The sequence below is a fragment of the Polistes canadensis genome, unplaced genomic scaffold, assembly GCF_001313835.1.
Source record: "Polistes canadensis isolate GaletaPanama2010 unplaced genomic scaffold, ASM131383v1 scaffold_63, whole genome shotgun sequence".
NCBI classification, from domain to species: domain Eukaryota; kingdom Metazoa; phylum Arthropoda; class Insecta; order Hymenoptera; family Vespidae; genus Polistes; species Polistes canadensis.
Window position 1 is genome coordinate 419,789 of NW_014569610.1, and position 23,606 is coordinate 443,394.

General features: G+C 31.3%; 4 protein-coding genes across 5 annotated transcripts in view; 1 reads left to right on the forward strand and 3 right to left on the reverse strand.

Moving 5' to 3' along the window:
- Positions 1-8,903, reverse strand: part of LOC106786044 — a 30,537-nt gene extending 21,634 nt beyond the window's left edge. The window contains exon 1 of the mRNA XM_014747035.1: positions 8,559-8,903. Coding sequence (XP_014602521.1) covers positions 8,559-8,567 — 9 coding nt within the window. The 5' untranslated portion in view covers positions 8,568-8,903. The remainder of the gene's footprint in view (positions 1-8,558) is intronic.
- Positions 8,904-16,437: 7,534 nt separating this feature from the next.
- Positions 16,438-18,642, reverse strand: LOC106786055 (peptidylglycine alpha-hydroxylating monooxygenase). Its single transcript, XM_014747051.1, has 3 exons — positions 18,396-18,642; positions 17,905-18,123; positions 16,438-17,816 (listed from the first exon to the last, which is right to left on the reverse strand). Exons 1-3 carry the CDS (start codon positions 18,510-18,512, stop codon positions 17,145-17,147), a joined length of 1,008 nt encoding a protein of 335 aa, XP_014602537.1. The 5' UTR covers positions 18,513-18,642; the 3' UTR covers positions 16,438-17,144.
- A 207-nt stretch (positions 18,643-18,849) lies between these two features.
- LOC106786058 (ADP-ribosylation factor-like protein 6) lies at positions 18,850-21,995 on the reverse strand. Of its 2 annotated transcripts, none has more exons than XM_014747054.1 (3): positions 21,783-21,995; positions 19,327-19,506; positions 18,850-19,252 (listed from the first exon to the last, which is right to left on the reverse strand). In XM_014747054.1, the coding sequence occupies exons 1-3, from the start codon at positions 21,865-21,867 to the stop codon at positions 19,038-19,040; spliced, it is 480 nt and encodes a 159-aa protein (XP_014602540.1). In that variant the 5' UTR covers positions 21,868-21,995; the 3' UTR covers positions 18,850-19,037. The 2 variants fall into 2 exon arrangements, with proteins under 2 accessions (XP_014602540.1, XP_014602539.1); XM_014747053.1 differs by having other exon boundaries at positions 21,690-21,994.
- On the forward strand, positions 19,714-21,407 carry LOC106786057. Its single transcript, XM_014747052.1, has 4 exons — positions 19,714-19,841; positions 19,936-20,408; positions 20,490-20,831; positions 20,913-21,407. Exons 1-4 carry the CDS (start codon positions 19,781-19,783, stop codon positions 21,390-21,392), a joined length of 1,356 nt encoding a protein of 451 aa, XP_014602538.1. The 5' UTR covers positions 19,714-19,780; the 3' UTR covers positions 21,393-21,407.
- Positions 21,996-23,606: the final 1,611 nt, after the last annotated feature.

The following is a 23,606-nucleotide window of genomic DNA, read 5'->3' on the forward strand; positions in this document are numbered from 1 at the left end:
ATCAATCCTGATTGGGTGTTTTAAATTCATGAAAAGAAAAGGGGGAAAGTAGGGTGGAAAAAAAATGTAACAGCCGGCGAAACGTGTCGATTATACTTCGATGATTACGCGACTTCGTTAAACTCGAACGCGCGGGAATACATTTTCTTTCGATAAAAAAATATCGAAGGGAGGGTGAATAGAGAAGAGAGAGACAGAGAGAGAAAAAAAAGGACGGAATAAAAGATCGATATATAATAATACATACATATATATATATATGAAATAATAATGATAACACTTCCTACGGTTCCCAGAGAATTTAATATATGTACTATATACCTCAGAGAACGCGCCCGAAAGACCTTAATTTTTAGATGATAGACTTTCTCTCTCGTGTGCTTCTCTTCTTTAAATATAAACGACTACTTTTGACCGATGTCGTCGTAAATGAAGTCACAATGGATGAAGCGAACGCGTACAAAAGAGAATTCTGCTCAATTATTCCGAGGAGCAAACCAGACGTATAACGGGAACCCCATGCAGTAATCCTCTAATAATGACGAAAACAGGTACTTACGATTAAACAAGGAAAAAAAGGGAGAAAAAACAAAGAAAAAGAATAGAATAAGGGAGAGAGATAGGAGAAAAATGTAAGAAAAAAAAAAAAGGTACAATCGGTTCGTCTATAATGAAGTTAAATAGGAAACAATGCAATTTTGTCTTCCTTTTATCTTTTTTTTTCCTACAATTTGTATTCCCTCCGAAAAAAAGGAGAATGTGCTTTTTGTAATTATTAAAATTAAACATTGAATAAAAAAAGATTTTCTTTTTTTTTTCCTTTCTATTATTACTTTTTACTTTTGTCCCTCTCCCATGAAATCGAATCCTTAAAATTTCGCAAAGAGACGTTGAAAAATTTTCTACATGTACCGATCGTGTTCCGAATACGGGTCATGATTTACATGCGTTCTCTCTCTTTCCTACGGTATACGTATACGGGAATATTTTTTTTTCTTTTATTATTTCTTTTTTTATTTTTCAATCTCCGTTTCTTTTTCTAGGTGGTCCCGCGGTCTGATTGGAGAAATAACGAAAGTTACGGGGCTCCCGTGAGCGACATCAATACCATGAAATAAATTACGCTTACGTTCCCGATGGTGCTTACATGATTATTCGTTTCCAATCACACAAACTTTATACATATATATATTATTATTATTATTATTATTATTATTATTATTCTTTTATTCTTACCGTTCGAATCGATAAATGAGGAATCTTATCGAACATTATTAAAAGTTATTGGTAAAAGAGAAAAAGAAATTTTGTCTATTCCTGGGATCGAATTATCCGTGACATTTATTTGTACGGGATAGACCGTTTAAAATTTGTTTTAAAAGGACAAATCTAACATAAGGATTTTTACTATAGGTAAATGTGATTTAATATTTCACTTTACTATCCTTTCTCAAAGTTCTTTTTTTCCTTCTCGATAAGTTTGCGATAGAATACGAAACGAAGGACAGAAATATACGTTCCGATTGAAAATTCTTTTTAGTTGATTAACCTTCTTCTTTTTCTTCTTCTTCTTCTTCTACTACTTTCCAACAACATTTCGTATTAATAATTCTGTCAAATTTTCATTTAAAGAAAATAAACCTTCCTCTCTATATCCTTTTTCTTTTTCCTCTCATCGATAAAAATTCTTTCGTATAAACGTCAGGAGAATGTGACGTTAACAGATAGAAAAGCAATATTAATTTCTTGATGCATTTTCGACAATCCCTTTTGTCGGCCCTATTCTCGCAATCGAAACTAACAAACGAATGAAACGTTTGCTTTTACGCGTTCTTTTTATTCCAACCGTCATTAATCTAAAGATACAATAATACATTTAACGACAAAAACACATTTAATGATCGATATTCCCTTGGCTACAAATATATATTTCCAGAAAAGATTATTAATTTTCTTATCGAAGCCCTTTTGTCATATTTTTTTCCCCCCATCATCGTCTCATATAATTTCCGGTTGTCTCGTGTTGAATTTTCTCTCTCGATATTTCTTCATCGTTTTTCATCCTTAGATCACATTTTCATTTCTGCCCATACCCTTCGAGTTCGTTACGTGCAAATACTACGAGTATATATATATAATGTTGTATTTAATTCTTTTTAAAATTCTTTCTCTCCATCTCGAATATTCGCATTTCGTGCGAATAGATTAGCAACGTGTTCGGAGAGTAAAAGAAAAAAAAAAAAGAAACAAATATAAAAAATAAAAAGCAAACGAAACATCGAGAGATTTTTTTCCTTTTTTCCTTTTCATCTAATTTCCCAATTAATTCTTTCAACTAGAACGAATAATAATTTTATCGAGTTGCGAGTCGTAACAAATCTAACATCGAAATGAAATTACATTTAACTTCTTTTTTTCGTATTTTTGATACTATTAGTATTTTTTTTTTCTTTTCTTTTTTTCAAACAATTTTTATTCTCTTTTAATTTTTTTTAGATTAAAACCTTCTGAAAATTGATACGAATCTCGTTGTAACATTTGAAACGTTTCAAATGCCAATCACATACTACTCTCATCGTTTCTTTCTTTTTTTCCTTCATTTTTAATTTTTCTTTTTCTCTCTGTCTCTCTCTCTCATTCTCTCCACCCTTCAAGAGGGATCATTCTGTTCAGCAAACTCGTTACTATCTTGCAATAATCTCTACTGTATTTCTCACTCTGAAGTCGAGCAGCCACGAGATCCTGAAACTCTCTTCAATTACATTTAATGCCTCTATTTATTAAGCTTATCCCAACATCGATTTCGATACCGAACGTTCATGGATTTATCAATGATTTAACAAAGTTAAATCAATCTCGTTTTTCGAAAGGTAACGCGCTATAACATTTTCATACTCATGTCAACTTCACTCTTGTGAAAATCCTCAGTTTAAATAATTCAACGACGACGACGACTACTACGAAGACGATAACAGCAACAACGACGATTCAATCATTTTATTTCCTATCGTTTTCATTTTTCTTCTTATTCGCACTCAATGTTTGCCGCATTACCTACGAGAGAAGCCTAAAAAATCGATTGGTACACACCCAATAGCCTCTTGACCCAATATACCGATTCTTCAGAAAAGATCTTTCCAGTTGACTGGGTTTATGAATTTTTTCCCCACACACACACACACACACCATCTCATTTCTTTTTGATAAATTTTCTATTTTTAACACATTTCGCGTTATAACGCGCAAACCCGCACGATTAAAATAGCATTTAATGTGAAATTGTTCTAATAAGAGAATAATATTTTACGCGATCGATGATAATAAATTCATAAAGTTTACTTAGAGGATGATGCAAACGAGATAGATCGTAAATAGTAAAAGTTGAAAAAGAGAAAATGAGAAAAAGCATAGGCTTCGTTAGCATACAAATTTTATGATAACTTATCGACGCGAATAATATTCTTGTACGCGTTGTTTTTCTTACATTACGTTTTATATACGTTTTATACTTATATATATATATATATATATATATATATATATACATTGTGTATATATATAATATATATATATATTTATGTATATATAGATACATTTTTTCTCTGNATATATTTATTTTTTGGTTATGTGAATATGAAACGATACACCAGTTAAATGCTCGTACCACAAATTTGACTCAGTCAACGTTGGTTAACCTGGATTGTCTGAAATTTTTGGAAAACGAAGCTACGGTAACCAGAAGCAAGAAATAAAAAAAAAGCAAACAAAAGAGATAGAAAAAGAAAGAAAAATGAAGACAGGGATGAATCGTATGGTAGCGATATGACAAAAAGAATAAAATATATATATATTCGTGAACGGAAAGATAAAAAAAGCAATCGTTGCAAACTACGAACTCGAGGGTATGTTTAACCATTCACGACGTGAAACGTGCTGTGCTCTTTCGTGAAATTGCGAGCTTCGTTTTGCCAGCGTGTATTCGCGGCTTGTTGGTTTCGTCGTAATTCTGCATTGCAGAGAAAAAATGTATCTATATATACATAAATATATATATATATTATATATATACACAATGTATATATATATATATATATATATATATATATATATGTGTATCCAACATGCACGTATATATGCGTCTACCAAATATAAATATATATATATACACATAAGTGTCTAGGGTAGAAAAGTAAAATGTGCGGCAAGTAAATGAAAAATAAAGCTCTTTTTCGCGGCTGGTTATATTCTCCGTAAAATCTCTAGAAGCGTAAAATCACTACTCCGTTGGGAATTCAACATAAAGAAGAGAAACTGTAAGAGTCATTGTTATCACTCGTGGGAGGAGAGTTCGTCGTCTTTTCCCTTCCTTAAAAACAGGAGTATCTTTATCTCATTCGATGAGAACAACGTTTGTCCATTTTCTAGATCAAATACAACATCTAATCGTTTAATTCTTAGCTCTATATTATTGGGAGGAGAGGAGGGGGAAGGGTGGGAGGGAATGATGATGATAATAATAAATCGAAAGTTCACTCTACGGGAAGAAGAACGAATGATGCAAAAGGATGATGCAAAAGGATGCTGATGCCAAGAAGATTCCGTTTTCTCATCCCAATCTTCCTCTCACTTTTGGATTTATGAATGCCGCACGTTGTAAAGGGACCGTAGCCATTTCCTGGTTGTAAAGGGAGATATATGAACCTTATGGGATACCGTACATTAAACCTTCTTCTTGCATACTCTTTGTATACCAACGCGAAATATCACGAAGATTCATCGATCGTTCTTTTCATCGATGAAATGCATAACGGTTATGAGTTAATTCGTTTGCGTTACTTTTTTATTCATCTTTTTTGTTTTTCATATTTTTAACCCAAAAGAAAAAAAAAAGATAATCCAGTTCTTTCGGTATATAAAATTTGTTAATTGAAATAATAACCCGTACGTAGCCACGCGTATACCAGAAACTCCAAATGTTTATAGAATAATTGCTTCGTGCACATACCGCAAACCGCAGTTATTATACTTTTCGAGAGAATGTTAGTACAATGTACTACAATGTGGCGCTTACAAGTTTTGAAATAAATTGTCAGACCTGTGACGTCATTGCGAAGCATGTTCTTCTCTTACTCGTATATGCGTCATCGTCTCGCTATGGTTAAAACTAAAATTGCTCGTAGGAAGTTGCAACGGCGTACAATGCACATTCTCGATTCGGGTATGTGACTTAAAATTAATGTAAAACGTTGGAAACACACTAGTGTGTTTCGTAAAATGTTTTTGGCCAACGTTAAACGAGATGACATAATAAACGTACCATTCCTTCGCGAATGTTACGAAGTAATGAGAATCACCGAAATTTAATATTAATGTATTAACGTTTATCAAAACTTTCGGATTATATTACATCTAAATATGTTTTTTCCTATTTTCTAATATAAACCGATATTTTAAAAATGATTTTCAATATAATCTAAGCTTTTGTAATCCATCCACCATTCGATCTATAAAAGAGCATCGTTTTGTCTACACAAAAGTAGAACAACACAAGTTTCTTGAAACGATACTGGGTTGACCTAAAAAAAAATAAATCTATTGTAATACGTATCTATTGTTTAACAAAAATATTATTTAATCGTGATAGAAATGAATCCTGCAAACAAACAAAAAATAGAAAGAAAAAGAGAAATGAAAAAAAAAAGTAAAAAAAGGTAAAGAAAATTTCTATTCGAAAAACGTAAGAAAATAATTTCAACGTTGGAAACTTAAGAACAAAATTGCCAGTAGAATTCAAATACCAATTGCTGCTATATATCCGTAATACCGTAAGTTTGAATTTGACTGTAAAGGAACTATGGTACTACACATCGAAGAGGATTTCGTATCAAGTCTTGGATATTTCCCTTAGAGCAATCACTAAAGAAAGACCGAACTTTGGCACTATTCCTGAATGAGCCGATGAAACAGATGCAATTTCGCGCGTGCGAGAAGGAATCTTGGCAGAGAATGTGCCGAAGTAGGAAAGAGGAAGGAAGATAAAGACCAAAGTGAAAGACAAGAAAGAGAAAAGAGAAGAGAAGAGAAGAGAAGGGTGGATGAGTACGGGGTATAGGGTGGAAAAAAAGGTAGAAAAGGTGCCGACCCAGTTCGAACAGTTTCTATACGTTATCTGCGGCTGTCGCTTCGTTCGATTCCGTACGGAAGACCCGGCTTTAGTAACAGCTTGCCAACTTACTTATTCCTACACTAGTCCGTGTTCTACTATATACATAAATATATTATACATTATTTTAATTCACGTGTATACTGAGCGAGTCAATAATTATCACAATCTGAAAGTAACGTAGTTAACTATCATCCATTACTATTACATTTACACATATAAAATATTCTATCACAAAATTACCAATTAATAAGTTATTGTTTAGCAAATTCCAAATGTTTTTTTTTTCTTTTTTTTTTTTACAATCAAACCATAACTGTTGTATTATTACGGACAATGTGTGTTAGAAAAAAAAAAACAAACAACACTTTTCCAAAGCTATTCGATGTTATTTTTTGTGTTTTTCTGTTTTTTTTTTGGTTTCTTTAATAACGCGAGAATAATCGATTAAACGATAAAATATACAAAAAGAAAAAAAAGAAAAAGATCCTCTCGTTGAACAAATAACGAGCTTTTAGCGGTATTATTCATTTGAACAGGACAACGAGCAATTGCATACGCGATTAGTGCCAATCAAGCAATGACTTCGTGTTCCGAATTCACGATCGAATTAATACAAGAAATCAATAGGCACCGCAAACCGATGCGATTGAGGATGCATTTGAGAACGAGACCAGAAATACCGGTAAACGTTGATTTCGATAAACATTAAAACGATAAAGAACTTTTCTCTAAGAACTTTCTATCATCTGTTCCTGTTCTAACATTAATAAAGTCGAGAATATACTATTATATTGCATTTCATTGAACGTTATTCATTATCAACAGAAATAAATTTATTAGTTTTATTCAAGTTAAATATAAACGCGTACGATGATAACTAATGAAATGTTAATTGACTGAAAATAACGAAATGTTGCTTTTAAAGTTATATTCAAATTAATAGAACGATATATTCTATCTGTTACATACAACCGATAGTATATTAAATTGTTGAAACTGAAAACACTTTTGGAACATAGATATTTACGTATCTACGAGTGAACACGTAACATAATGGATAATTAATAGAAACTAACAATCACGCGGTATCGGTAAATTACAATTTTCTCATTTCGACGAGAATAAATTGATTCCTATTTTGAGCGATATTACGAATAGCGGGAATAAAATCTCGAGTAATTTAGAAATGGGTCGTACGCGATTTCGATGATGAAAAAAAAAGAGAAAGAAAGTAGAAGAAAAAATAAACAAAGGGAAAAAAGTAAGAAGAAAATTTCTACGTTCTAGATGTTAGATTTGGACAAGCTGGAAATGCGTTTGGGAGTTTCGTTATTCCCAGAAGTAAAAATGAAGAAAAAAAATAATACATATACATATATACATTTATGTATAGATCTATATACATGTTTAAAAGAACCGAAACTCGGAAATCAGGCCGCGGTAGAGACAGAAGTTGATGGGCAACCCCGTCTTCTACCCCGTCTTCTTCTTCTACGCCCTTTAAATCTCAGTAGGGTTGCGCTCGAGGATAACGACGAGTCTCGGCTTAAGTCGTCGCTCGAGAAAACACAGCGATGCACTTAAATTAAGAACACAAGGTTTCAACTCTCTCTCTCTCTCTCTCTCTCTCTCTCTTGCATGCGCGTTTGCAACTGAAAAATAGTCGAGAAAGAGAATACAATAGTTTCCTAAGTATTTTTCTTTTGTTTTTGTCATTTTTTTGTCTCCTCCCTCAAACCCCCTTGTCCCAACCCCAATCTTCTCGAATTATTTCATTCGTTCGTACGAGTTCATCTTTTTCCTTGACTCGCGTTATGGAGAGAGAGAATTTATTTGATTTATTAGAAATTAATTTGATGTCTCTTATATATGTTAAATTTGTCTTATAAGAAGAGAACCGAATTCATTTCTACACCTAATAACATCAAATACAAGAGTTTCATTTCGTTGCATTAAAATTAATTGCAACGAACTGGAACAAATTTTAAACGTAATTTTCCTTGCGATCGTTTTATAAAAAACGAATTTAAATTTATTAATAATACCAGAATTATCGTAAAAAATGATTGGATTTATCGAATCGAACGATACACGTTTATACTTATTATTTTTTCTTTTTCAGATCAGATCAGATCTCGTAATTGTATTGGCGAGCTCGTGATAAAATTTCATTGTTATTATTCGAGCGATACATTCTTTAAGATATCAAATCAAATTGTATACAACACAGTTAATTAGTAATAATTTAAGAATAATTTAAGAATAATTTTCAATGAATTTTATGAAACACGGGTTATATCAAAAAAAAAAAAAAAAAAAAAGAAAAAGAACAAAAAATTACAATTAACGAATCGATGATGAGATATAAAAAAGAAAAAAAAAATATACTAACCGCGATCATGATGATTAATGCGTGTTTCTTTTTTCAAGAGCCTCTTCTTCCTCTCTTCAAGGGAGGGGGTTGTCGCGTATATATGTATATATATAATATATATATATATACACGTATCCCGATCCTCGGAACAATTCAGCAGTTTTCTCTATCAAAGTTGCGCCTCTAAAGCACCTGCTGCAGCGACTTTTTCTCGTAAGCGAACATTCTCCGCTTTTCTCCTTTGCTCTTGTGCCTTTTTCTTCTTCTTCTCGTTGAACGATCGCGAACCGGTCCCCGGGACGCGGAGGGGACACGGACGAAGTGTCAAACTTCTTCCTCCTCCTCCACCACCACCTCCACCTCCACCTCCGCCACCACCTCCTCCACCTCCTCCTCCTTCTCTCTTCCAACGATCTCCCTCTCTCTCTCTCTCTCTCTCTCTTTCTCTAAGAATAATTAAACGTATCTAAAATAATCAACAATAAATATATATATATATATATATATATATATATTTTTTATATATTAACACACATATACAAAAATGATTTTTATTGGTTTTTATATCGGATTAAAAACTAAATAAATAAAACAAAAAACTAACGGCTAAATGTTTTGCCTGTGGAATATTTGTTTTCTTTTGTCTTTTTTTTTTGCTTTTTAGACAAATATAAGGTAGCCGTCGTTCCTCCGAGTGTTACGATAAAAAAAAATTGATAAAAGAGAGATAGAGAGACAGGGAGAGATAAGTGGTTGATAAAAAGAGAAATGGATAACGAGAGATGGACTATGAAGGGTTAGGTGAATCCGTTTGAGTAAAAGCTCCGCTTCGCTTGGAGCGCAGTGAAGAACTGAGCGAAGTGCCGGCCGGCCGAGCAGCCAGGTGGGCTTTTCCAAGCGGCTTAACCAATCGCGACTTCTCTCTCCCTCCCTCACCCTCTCTCTACCCCTCGCGATATTCGCTTCTCTACCTCTACCTCTCTCTCTCTCCCTCTCTCTCTCTCTCTCTCTCTCTCTCTTTCTGATCCTTTCTCTTGCTTCCTCTTTCACCTCTATCTACAATCCACCTCCACCACCTTCACCACCACCACCACCACCATCACCATCACCACCATCACCATCTTCACCACCTCCTCGTTCCTCGCCTCGTCGATTCGGATTCCACGAGAATTACACTGCATCCCCCGTTTTTGTGGTACTACGAACACTTTGAACACTTTCCAACCCCTCTTCTTATTCCTTTTCATCTTTTCTAAGCTTTTCCGCACCTCGACGAACAAGCATTATTTTATTTCTTCCATTTTCTTTTCCTTTCTTCCTTTCTTTTTATTACTGTTCCTCTTCGAGTTTCTCTCTCTCTCTCTCTCTCTCTCTCTCTCTTCTCTTTCTCTCGATCTCCGATCGTTTTCTCGAATCGAAGAGAAAGTTACCTCGATTTCGAATCGAGAGAAAAAAGCAACCCCTTTGATTTTGCTCCAACATGCCCTATCGAAGATATGTATGTTTCTACCTTTAAATGATCTTTCATTTTCCTTATTATCGAACGATTATCGATTTGAATGAATTAAATTCATGACGAAATTCTCTCTTCTCTCTTTCTCTCTTACCTTTTTTAACAACTATGTGTTAAATTATTTCTCAATTTCCTAATAAATATTCTTTTTATCTTTAGTACGCGCGTGACCAATACTTATTATCATTTCAAAATGATTCTGTAAAGATACGGCTGATGATCGTGTCGAAGACTTCATTATAAAAATGAATAGAAAAAAATGTCAAAGATCGTCGTTAAAAATTATTCTTCTTTCGTGGTTTTTATTTTTTTATTCTTTTTTTATTTTTTATGTATGTTCGGTGATCTTCTACCTGAGAAATACAAAGTGAGAAAAAATGTAAATATATTCGAACGAGTCAACAAGACCGCCGCCTCTGTCCATCTGTCTGTCTGTCTGCCTGTCTGTCTGTCTATTTATCTTCGAAATTTTTGGCGCGTTTAAGCGTAAACATTTTCGAGATATTTCGAAGTTACACGCACGTCCTGAATTTTATTTAACGCGTTTTTTATTTTTCTTTGTTTTTCTTTTTTTTTTTTTTTCTTTTACCTACCAGTTTCTCAATTATTATATTTTTCTTCAACCGTATCATTCTATTCTTCTCGTTCTGCTTTCTTTTTCTCTGATTCGTTTTTATAAATGAAAAATATCTACCTAGTAAAAGCGTCATTTTATCTTCGTGATAACAGAAAAAGAAAGAGAGAGAGAAAGAGAGAAGAATATCAATTTAATTTGTCCGGTATTACGAACGAAATTAAAAAAAGATTACGAAAAGAGAGCAGAGACATTCGTATGAAATTGCGTTACCCCCTTCTTTATTATTATTATTTGTCCTCGCAAACTCGAATACAATTTTCATCGTTTCTTTACTCGTATCTCGCAAATACGATTTACATTTTATACCTTTTTCTTAAGGGGTCATTTTTCTCTACCACACCCGACGACGAGGAACAAAAAACAAAATCTGATGAGTTTTCATTCGAAAAGAAATTGGTACTTTTTTTTTTTTTAAAGGTAAATAAACCAAATTGACAAATACTACATTTGAACTGTGTAATGCGCGAGACTAATATACGAAGGTTCATCTTATTTCCTGTTTAAAAAAGACAAGATTGTTTTAAGGGAAATTCATTAGAATGACCTATCGAATTTCATTCGGCAATTTTTCTCATTGTAAAACAATATGAAAATAAAATGAAATATCATAAAATGAAAAGGAAGTAGAAGGGAAATGAAAGAATGATAACTAGGAATAAAACAAAGCTTAGAATGATATTTACGTCTACTACTACTACTACTACGTGTAGACGCCAAGTTGGTGGCATCGAACGAGACGTGATCGAGGCCTCACTTTCAAAGTTGCCTGCAGTACTCGGTCAGTCAGTTGGATTATGGCTTGGTCGCTTTCCTAACGACGGACGGGGCCATGCTTTTACCAACGAGACGATGCTTTTACACGCGCGTGACGTGCCGTTTTCATTGACGTATTACAGGTATACACGATAAGTCAAAGAGAAATAAAGAAAACGGGAATGAGGAGGTAGTACCTTTGCTCTGCTTTGCTAGCGATATAGAAACGATCGATATCAATGGGAAAAGCTACGTTCCTTCCTTCGAAAAGGGATAACTTATTGAGAAAGGTACCAGGGAAACCCAAACTTTACCTTCTCTAGAAACTTCAATCATTCGGCTCACCGATCCAGACATATTTCACTGTCATTTACTTTATATCCTCTTTCAACTACTCACCTCAACCCCCTTTTAACGACCCTCGAGTTCTTCTAATTTTCTAAAGAGATCCCGCGAGATTATTCAACCCCTTGCCCCCTTCAACCTCTCCCCCTTACACCGATCGATCTTACATTAAATACGTACGTACGTACTCGAATGAAATTCAACTCACTCTTGATTTCCTTTCGAAAATGATTTTATCGTTAATCATATCTTTAAAAAGGAAATTAAAAATCTTAACGAAATATTCAAATATTATTTAATATCTCGCGCAAGTGAGAGAGAGAGAGAGAGAGAGAGAGAGAGAGAGAGAGAAAGAGAGGGAGATATTAACAAACGTTAAAGCTTAACGCGATCGCGAAAGAGAAAATAAAAAAATCAACGTTAATCATCTTCTTCTGCGAGTTTAAACGGAAGTTGGGTATACCTCGAAACGTGCCGAGGTTGCGTGCCGATTTTACTTTCGTCAGGTGGTATTATTGCGGTGGCAACGGCGGCATCGTTACCCGATCGGATTCCATCCTCGTGCCTTAACAAATATTCCTCCTGTCTACGATGTACATATTACACCAGTATCAACTACCTATCACTTATTCTTATCAAGGAACCCTCAAATTCCTAAATTTATCGAATTGGCACAATTATTCGAAATATATTATACTAAACTTATTCGAATATTATTTATATTTCATTTAAACGAAACTAAATCCTTCTTTATATAATTACTCTCGTAGTTGTGTCTCTTGTCTGCATAGAAAGAAAATAAAAAAAAGACGCAGAAATATCGATAAACGACGAATTAAAGTATGCGAATCACGTCCGTGGTGGGTCATCGAACTTCTCTAAGTCGTTGACATTTTTTTAACCAACAGACTCGTAAAAATCTTTCTCGTGCATTATCGTATACCAGTATACAGTGATTCGTGCTCTCTTATTTTTCGTTCATTTCAACTTTCCAACCAAAGCCGCTTCCCAAAGCGATGTATATCACGCGTTCAAAGGGACATCAAGGATCGGTATGCTTTGAACGAAAGAACTCGTGATGAGAGAATCAAGGGTAGAAAAGTAAAGAGAAAAGAGAAGAAGGGGGAATGGGAGAGGGGGAGGAGGTAAAGAGAATCGATCTCGACCGCAAATCTCACGCGAGCCGCATTGAGGAACCAACGTCGAATCAATTTCTAAGAGTTGAAAGAGAGGAATACGATTTACCTATCGGTGCCGGCACCGATCTTACACGAAGGAAAATCTAAAACACTTCCTGGAGAATTCCTGGCACTCCAAGTGGGTCGTATATCGGAAGAAACGAAAGTTCAAATACGAGTCTCGTACGTGTTACGAATCGATTGTTATCATCAACATTGACGATTGTCCCATGGAGAAACGAAAGGAAAGTTTTCAATCCATTTCAATTAATTGTCGATGAATTCATGATGAATCCGATGATTAACGCCAAATTTTCTATCCATATAATGTGACGTTGAAAATAATTCAATTTAATTAATATTGTAGAAAGAGAGAGAGAGAGAGAGAAAAAAAAATGAAATAATAAAATAAAACAAAACAAAAAAAATAAATAAAATTGCCAGGTGAATTATGATAGATCAATTCGCATGGAAATAAAGTTGAATTCATTTTTCATAAATCTCGAATGGGAACGAGCACGTGGCCGACTTTGACAGTTGTCGAGTCAGTATTCTTTTCAATTCCGACTAGTAAACATCGCAGCTCTCTCTCTTTCCTTCTATATGCATTTAGTACTTAAATTATTTATTATTATTATTAATATTATTATTATATTATTATTATTATTTGATATTTATTTAATACAATATTGTATTTTTGCTAAAAAATATTACTATTTAAAGTACCTTGAATGTAGAGTAACTTCTATTGGCCAATGATGTAAGTAATGTGCATCTAGAAATCTTCCATGCGTTCAGACCATTGAAACGTATCAGCAGATATGTAAATTAAAATAATTTATACAGAGAGAGAGAGAGAGAGAGAAAGAGAGAGAGAGAGAGAGATAATAATTTATGGTACGTGCCTGCATGTAATTATGAAATATATAGTTATTATTTTAATAAAATAAAAAAAAATTTAATTATAAATAATTATAATTATAATTATGTTTTTGTTCGAGCATAAATTTCCATTCTTGAATATTTTCAGCTCATCCATCATCGGACTATTAATTAGGTCGGACGTGGATGAATTTATAATGTTACGTGCTAGAACAAAAAACTGTTCAATTTCATTTTATGTAAAAAAAATTTGTTTCTTTTTTTTCTTTTCAGGTAGGTAGATAGTTCTTGCTATGCAATCGTTTTTCTTGCATTAATTAAAAAGACATTAAAATAATTACATTGAGTAGCGTGTAAAATTGGAATTACATACTTGTGGATTTTCGGAAACAGTAAACTCTGATAAGTGATATGAGAAGACTTTATACTTAAAGTTTATTTAAAAATAAAACAGAAATATAATAAAATAAAATAAAAAGAAGGAAAGAATAGAGAACAAGCTCAACCGCCCGGACACACCTCTATTAGGCTTCCACTTACCCTCTGCACTTTCTCCGATCATTTGTTTTCCGAAAACGTATGTAGCCATATATCCAACGACATACTTTTTACAAAGGCTTGTTTTATGAAGCAAATAATTACGGCTCACGTATCTCCTCAATACGATAACCCCGTAATTTGTATTGAGCAACATGATTAACTTTTTTACAACTATAGTGCCAACTTTACAATGATATTTTCTTATTTCTTTAACTACTACCTTCACATTTTAACACCATACTTTGTAATTATTATACTTAATACTTACAAGGGGACCTTACACTGGGATACCAACGGATTTTAACGAGCTTTGGTATATTAGTAGTATACTATTAGACTGTTATCGTGGTAAAGTGTTTTAGCCTAAAGCGAAGCTTTAAAAGCTTTTTTCTCAAAAATGACTTCGCGTCACCACCCTAATAGTATACTACTAATATACCGAAGCTCTTTAAAATCCGTGGGTATCCCATTGTAAGATCCCCTTGTTAATTATTATTACATATTTAACGCAACACCCTATATTATTATTATATATACAATTAACAATTATTATACTATTTATATGTATATATAAATTAGTATAAATTACGTCAAAAAAGTAACAAAAAGAAAAATTGCAAATAAATCAATGAATAATAGACAAATTTCAAAATTAAAATAAAACAATCAATTATATTTAATTAATTCAACTAATCGTTCCACGAACGAACATCCAACTAAAATCACTTAACAGAAGTCCCTTTCACTGGACACTTTGACGAGTTTAATCTCGTATTCAGAAAATACAAGCGTGTAACGGTTAATCGAAGGCCGACTAATTCGCGATTATCTCAATCTTTGAAAATAAACGTTAGAGAATATTAATTTATCGACTTGTTTATTGATCGAAAAAAAAACAACTTCGAACATATTACCTACGAAAAATTTCTTACGCAAACATCAGATAAAAATGAATTCTTATTTTTCTTATTACAATTAACTATTTTCTCTATTCATTTCCATACAATAACATTTCCTCGTTTGCTCCTTAGAATTCGAATTTTCGAAGAAATTTCATTTTTCTAAAATTTAATTGAATTTATTTTTTAAATGACACGAACAAAAAAAATGCATTAACGATCTAATGTCTTGAAATAAAATGTTCTTATTTAATTTCGACAATTTTAATTACTTATATATATAATTGTTAATAACCCAGTTTTACTATCCAAAATGTAACAAAGTAATTGTCATTATAACAGTAATAAACAATTTTAACATGCTTGTGAGTCATGGTAAATAAGAAACATTGTAAAACAAAACAGTAATAAATAACTGTACTCATTCAAATTATTCTTTAAGAAAGTATTAAGTATTATTAAAACATCGATAGGTGTACGAGGAAAATAAAGATCGAATTGACATAAGGAAATTTGTGGTAACGAACGGAGGAGTCATTTTAAATATGATGCGTAAGAGAGATTTATTGAAATTTAACGTTTTCTAATATATCGTTGGATTTCAAATGATCAACCCACTCTCGTATTATGCATATTCGAAAATACATATTTCGGTTCATTTAGCGATATATATATAATAAATATATATATTCTCTGTGTGTATATATTCGTATGCTTCACAAATTTAAAATAAATATTTGACAATATAATTAACATTGTTATAGAAGATTAATTTATACAACATTGCGTAATATTTTTTTTTTACATATTAATTACAGTATTCGCATTGTTTCATAAAAGATATAGGAAAACCAAACTTTCGTATACCAGTGATATTCTTCAAGTTTTTACATTTAAAAAAATTAATTATATATTATATATAAAATATAATCAATTTTTAAAAGGATAGTTTTCAACGATTATTACATATACATATGTAGAGTTGTCATCGTAGAGATTAAAATTCTATAAATAAAATATATACGTATATTCGCTTTAATCTATTAGGAATAATATGGAAATTTGTATACGCGATTAAATTGGCTAAAATATTAAAAATTTTAAAATTTCTTAACAAAAAAGAAAATATATATTAAAATAAATCATACCTCGTTCTATTTAATCAGGAAAAATAAAAAATCACAGATATGTTTCATTTCGTCGAGAAATGCTTAACTATAAATAATTAAAATTATTATAAAATACCGAGCACAAAAATTGTGCAATTATCCAAATATGTTTTCAATATTACTGATACGATTATTATTGTTTTTTTGTGCTATAATCATGTAGTTGAGAATGTTTTAAGTATACATTAAACAGTAAGTAGTTATTAAGTAGTAAATTAACTAGATTCCCGCAAAATACATTGCAAGAAATAATTGTACTGCGAAGGCAATTTGTTATGTCTATTAAGATATATACCAGATATGTTGTTTATCCTGTCTCCAATATTTACCTTAAAATATTAAAATAAATAAATCAAATAAAAAAGATATCGTTTAAAATTTAAAACATATTTTTGATTTAACAAAAATATCGGCTGAAGTAAAATAATGTTTTAACTAATACTGCAATATCACATGAATAAGATTGTAAAAAATCGGAATAAAATTGTGCCTAAATATTATTGGAAATATAATCATGGAGTAAAAAGATATTCGAGATAATTTGATCCCATGTCTTCGTCCTGTAGCACCAAATTGACACGTATAATTTAGAACCATGATGTGATGATATACATATCTTATTTCGTCAACGAGAATGATGAAGTCAAGCTATTTGCCTTTGTACAATTGCTGAATTAATATTATTTCATTATAATGTCGATGCTTCTTTATCAGGAATATTTCTGAGTCCATTCTTTTCCCAGTAATAAACCGGAGGTCCTGGAGTAAAACAATACTTCATGTCCAATGGCTCATCATTCTCAACATAGTACATCAAATAAAAGTTACACATTTCGTCTTCGTTTGTAGAGCCAATATTAGTCCAAGTATTGCGTATATTTTGCATAGTGCAACGAGCTGCAACTCTATCATCCGTGGTAATCGAAACATTATTGCTTACAGGATAAAACATCTGTGGCGTAAGAGGATCTCTTTTACCAAGTTCTATCCATTTCCAATCAGGTTTTATAACATATCCAGAAATGATTCTACCCAAGGAATGACTATGCGTTCTATATGCTATAGGATATATAGTCTTATTTTCTCTAATAATACAAGCAGATTCCATATATTCCACACTTTTAGGTGGTATAACACCCGCGGTTCCCAAAAGAAGTACACCGGCTAATTTATTAAGTGGACGCAAAGTGTAATGTAGAAATACTCCAGAATCATCGGTACTACCATCTTTGAAACGATCAATATGTGCGTAATGTACTTGAAGAACAATATATTTGATTGGCGAATCACCTCCAACTTTAAAACCAACACCCTCTGGTAAATTCAAACGAGGTGCATCTCTAGCCCAAGCATACAAGATCTATATTATATAAAGAATTACTTTTTATATACACTAATACTTTTTTTAATTATAGACATTGAAAATTTATAAGTCATGTTTTACTTACTTGAGATCCTTCGCTGCAGGGAACAGCTGTTTCATGCTGGCCATTAAGAGATTGTGCCATCTCACCGCAGTCCCATACAGTCTTGGTACTTCCAGGTTTTGTACATCCATACAAGAGCATATGGTGAGCTGTTTCCATAGTCGCATTTGGCTCAAAGCCAACAATATAGTAACTCCTACTTGGATCTACTTTTATCGGAGTGCATAAGTACAATTCTGGCTATAAATTATAAATACAAATTATTATTATTAATCATCAATATATCTAACAATAAAATACTTCATATCACGTAATTACATTTTTTACAATAAATCCAAAATAAAGAAATCAAAAATATAATTATTATGAAATTTGCCTATGTTTAAAAATAAAAACAACATAATTTTTTATCACAATATAATACCAATAATCATTTTGAATTGCAGAAACGTATTGTCAAGGTCTTAAAAATGCTATATAAATGTTCATAAAAAATAGAAAAATGTTCTTACCACGTTCGGGCTAACATTTGGCATTAATAATGAATATTTTTTCACGTTAGAACAATCGATGGACTTAAAAACAATGCCAAATAAAATAACGAAAATAAATAAACCCTTTTCGTTCATTTTTCTATTACTATTATATAACGTTTAATAAATAATAAATTTAATTAAAAAACCATTTACTTCTCAGTTATCGCGCGTTATGTCAAACTGAATAGGTCAATGCAACTATAGTTTGCATTTAACACGTAGGACGCGCGTAGGCGTTATATACGTAAAAGTATAGACGTGGTGATTACAGTTATAAGCGAATCGATTTTACACGTGGCGCCATCTTAAAAAAAGCGCGATAACATACGACATTATGAAATGAACAAAAAATATATATATTTGTAAAATGTTATCTAATCTAAAATAACAAGAGAGGAGGCTTATTTAAATAGAAATATTCTATATTTTCTTCTTTTTCTTCTTATTATTATTAGTTTTAATTTTTTGGACGGATTCGTGTTATAATTAAAACAATATTATAATTTAACATTGTTAAAACATGAAAGCGCTATTTACAACGTCTTCTCATCGACATTTGAAATAAAAATACTTAAGATAATCTTAAGCATAATTAAAGAATATTAATTATATTCATAATTATTGTCTTTTATTAATATAAATATCGCGAATTTGATCCGTGAGCCATTCTATAGCCGGTTGTAGTCCTTCGCCAGTAACTGCATTTGTTGCTCGTATATGCCATGGTTTATTCTGGATTTTTTCTAATCCAAGACCTGCGACTAATTTAACAGTTGTTAATGAGTCCGGTAGATCCATTTTATTTGCCAAAAAAAGAATTGGTATTTTACGGCCTGCAATAGTACAATTAAAAAATAATCTCAAGTTGAAACTTTAATAAATTCAACAATTATTGTAATTATTATACCTGCTACATCAGGATGTTGGAGTAGCATATCTAATTCTTCTTTAACAACAACTAATCTTAGTTTATCGCTACTGTCAATAATAAAAATAATCCCATGACATTCTTTATAATAATGTTCCCATAAGGATCTGTGACGATCATGACCCGACATATCAAACGCGGTAAAATTAACATTTTTGACTGGAAACAAGACGATATCGACGTTTTGTGTAAAATTGACAATTAATATATATATTTGTGAGTTTGTATGTGTATATTTTTATTTAATAATATAGATAATTACATATTACATAGAAATAGTCATTAATATTCGTGTAGCTCTTTTTAATTTTATGAACTATTTAGTATTACTATATAAATGAGAACCACTGAACTATTATCAGTTGAAATTTTCTTGGCGGGACTTTATTTAAATATGTGTATATGTATACAATTTTAATTAATTTTAAGTAATATGGAATCAAATAAGTCGTCTTTTGATGATAAAAGCAATGAAGATGAAAATTTGGCAGAAGGTATGAATTGAAATAATTTATATATGAATACAATAAACCTAACCCTTGAAAATATTACTTAAAATATAATATTATTATTTTATGTCAATTTTAGATGCATCAAGTGATAAAAGAAAAAAATTAGAAAAAGAAATAGAAGTTTTAAAAGACATGGTTAAACAATTACAGAAAAAATTAAAAACTGTAAGATTAAATAATATTAAAGAAGGCATAAAAAGCCAAGGTAAAGTTGGCAATACAAATAAACAGGTTATGTCAATAAATCTAAATCATGAATTGTACAGATATAGTGGATTGTATTGTGCACATACTACTGCAACTAAGCAAGTAATTGGATTTAGTTCATTTTGGGAGCAACAGAAGAAAAATTTATATGCGATAGAATTTGTTAAGCGGAGCAAAAAAATACAGATAGGCAAATGGGTGATGCCTATGTCAGTTGATATAAAACAGTTATTGTCAGAAGTAACACTTGACACGAAAGAGGATATAGTTCCTTTTACAAGAAATTGTAAAATGCATGTCGATTGTTATATGATGAGATTGCAACAATATCAACAATTCAAGGTATTTATTATTAACGTTCTTCTTTTGCATGCGAGCTAATAGTAAATTAATACCAAATTTTCTTTCTTTTATATATTTTAGTCTTTCCTGGATAATTTGAATAATTGTAATGTGCAAACAAATTTGGGATATACTACATTTATATTAGAATTATTACACGTATACGATAAGATAAATGAAAGTTATGCTTGTATAACAATTTTTTTATGGTATAATTCTAAAAATAATAGACCAAATGACATCAAATTTGAAGTACATGGAAATATACAATACAACACTGAGACCGAGAAAGAACTAAAAAAATCTTTAAAAGTATTTTATATCAGTGATTTGATAACGGCATTTGGTAAGATTTTACAAGAAGACAATGCACATTTTACATGGAGAAGGGAGAAGAAGGATGATACTATATCAGAAATCGACGTATGAATTTAATAATTATTGATTTTAACTTGTTTGTCTAGTTTTCTTCTAACATATAATAGATATCCAAAATATTTATAGGAATCCAGTGATCCGAAGGAGAATGAAGATAGCTTAAGTTTAGAAAAATCTAAAAATAAAATATTTAAGATAAGACAGAAGAGAACGATATCACTAGCAAAAAGTGCCAAAAGGATAAAAAAAGATAATGTCGATAAGAAATTAAAGCAACAGGATAAAAATATAAAAAATCCAGAACGACCATTACAACAAGAGGTACACAAAGAAGCAAGTACGAGTAAACATATGAAAAATGCAACTTCTCTTAAACCGTCAAAAATTGTTAGGAAACAATTAAAACGTCCAAATAATTTTACCATTCAATTACGTTCACAACGAAAATTAGTAAATACTTCTAAAATGATAAACAATAATGTAAAAAAAGTAGAAAGTAATATTACTAGTACTCCTAAACGCCTACGTGCAAAAAAACTCACTGCAGTTAAAGAGTTACCTCAATTAGATATAAGTGACATAGTTGATGAGAAAAATAATGATTAAAAAAATAAAAAATATTGTTTTAATTGTTATACAATTTATATATACATATGTTTACTTACATATTAAGTTCATATATATAATTTATTCTTTATATAATTTAAAATTGTACACAAATTGTGTATTGTAATGAATTTAAGAAAAACAATAAATCACTTTTAATATATTAATTTTTTTTTATTATAATAAATGGAAAAATTACGAACCACAATATATCGATAACAAAAAATAAGTGCAATAAAAACATGTAAGTGCTGTAAAAAGCATCCGCCGTCATTTGATCCTTAATATTTAACTTACATGAAAATTTTTCGACATTAAAGCCAACCGTGGGCACTATGTCTATGCAACGGTCATCCTCGTGTTTGAAATTATTTATGACCGTCGACTTACCACTGTTGTTAAGGCCGACTACTAAAACGTTTACTTCTTTCTTTCTGAGGCCTAGAAGATTAGCTAAACGATCCAATAACCCCATTGTTTCTTCTCAGATTTTGTTATATTTATTGAACATCAATATTCCATTCCTACCCCTTCTCCTGATAGCGTCCAGTCTAGTTTTATCTATTTGAGACTAGAACTACCTATAATCATTTATATCTATATATCAAGGACGTCCACCAGCTTTCCCTTGAAACGTATTTGACTTCAGCGATGGTACGGAAATAATATGAACTACAAGCACAACAGGGTTCTTTTTCCCCATGCACCTGTCGTATTGATATGTAAATCTACGTCGGTGATTTCTCTGTTTCACGAAAAAATTGAATTTTCATTCAAAAATAACCCGCCTAAGTAGAATTTCAATTTATACATATACAGAAATTTCGAGTTAAAATAATTTTATATTTAATAATAATATATATATATAGGAGAGAGAAAGAAATATAGAAGAAAAATAAAAGAAAAAGAATATGAATATATAAAAGTTATTTAAAAAATATCCTTTCACGTACCTGTAAAAATATATAAGTTATTAAGAAAACATTATAAGGTAATTAGTTTCAATAGATGAAATAGATAGAAGGAATTAAGGAAAGGAGTAAAGGAATATGATATCAATTGGGAAGTTAAAAGAAACTAATTACAATTATAATGTTTATGGTAAGCGGTCTTTGGCTGGATTTTACTTGCAATGGAATGTATAACATATAAAATATGTTAAACATTATACTGAAAGTAAAACACAATTGCCCAGGTCTAACCACGAGGAGGTAACCGCTTCCGAAGACCCACGAGAGATGTGCATCCTAAAGATGTTCACATCTGAATACTATTTAAAGGAAATAGGATAATCTAAACGAGAATGTTTTTTAAAAAACATCACCTTTAGTCCCCACCATAAGAATTTCACCTATTCGCCGCTAACATGCATTTACGTTTACATGGCAAAATCTAACGAAGAACTGATTAAAAAACAATGTGAGTTCACGAAAAATTTGATGTTTATAAATTGGGTCAGTAACGAAATCAAGTTTAAAAAAGTCATCTAATAACATGAAATAAAGATACATCAACATTATTTTCTATTTAAAATACGTTATTAGATAATGTAATATTTCAACCAATATATATATGTTAAAACAAACTGAAATATAAGAAGAGTGTATTAAAGATATAAAAAAATAGTTAAATAATCGATAGGAGTGTAATTATTGTTAAAAAGCTTGGAATATATGTTTGGAGCTCCGTACTCTTCGAGATCCACCTTGAGACTGGCACTTTCTCTTCTATGATAATTACTTTTATTGAAAGTTGTTTATATGACTTTCCGAACGTTGCACATGTGTATAAAGGGAATAATTAATAAATCAATAAAATTTTAGATTATAACGTTCTCATTTTAGTATTCTTTTAATTTTTATGTAATTGTTTAAACTAATGAACATTGGTTTTTACGTTCCTGTGCAGTGATCACTTCGGAGGGGGAAATTTCGATGGGGGAATGTTCAGTGCTCCGAACATAAGTATATTCGTATATATTCGTTTTTAAACAATTATAGACACATCTATCGATTATTTAACAATTATTTTAATTAATAAACCAATACCACAGCGTTAGCTGAACACCATTTCAAAACAGGACATACTTTTAAATTTGACGCAGCAACTATTCTAGATTTAGAGGAAAACTGGTATAAAAGAAATATTAGCGAAACATATCACATATGTAATAATAATACGGTAAATTATAGAACAGACACAAACAACTTAAAT

Excerpts from the sequence above, each read along its gene's own strand:
- LOC106786055 (XM_014747051.1), bottom strand. The coding sequence starts at position 18,512 with ATGAACGAAAAGGGTTTATTTATTTTCGTTATTTTATTTGGCATTGTT. Across the intron at positions 18,124-18,395 it reads CAAATGTTAGCCCGAACGTG|CCAGAATTGTACTTATGCAC; the intron begins GTAAGAACATTT and ends TATAATTTATAG. Across the intron at positions 17,817-17,904 it reads CCTGCAGCGAAGGATCTCAA|ATCTTGTATGCTTGGGCTAG; the intron begins GTAAGTAAAACA and ends TATATAATATAG.
- LOC106786057 (XM_014747052.1), top strand. The coding sequence starts at position 19,781 with ATGGAATCAAATAAGTCGTCTTTTGATGATAAAAGCAATGAAGATGAA. Across the intron at positions 20,409-20,489 it reads AACAATATCAACAATTCAAG|TCTTTCCTGGATAATTTGAA; the intron begins GTATTTATTATT and ends TATATATTTTAG. Across the intron at positions 20,832-20,912 it reads ATACTATATCAGAAATCGAC|GAATCCAGTGATCCGAAGGA; the intron begins GTATGAATTTAA and ends AAATATTTATAG.
- LOC106786058 (XM_014747053.1), bottom strand. The coding sequence starts at position 21,867 with ATGGGGTTATTGGATCGTTTAGCTAATCTTCTAGGCCTCAGAAAGAAA. Across the intron at positions 19,507-21,689 it reads TAATGTCGAAAAATTTTCAT|TCAAAAATGTTAATTTTACC; the intron begins GTAAGTTAAATA and ends TCTTGTTTCCAG. Across the intron at positions 19,253-19,326 it reads CCAACATCCTGATGTAGCAG|GCCGTAAAATACCAATTCTT; the intron begins GTATAATAATTA and ends GTACTATTGCAG.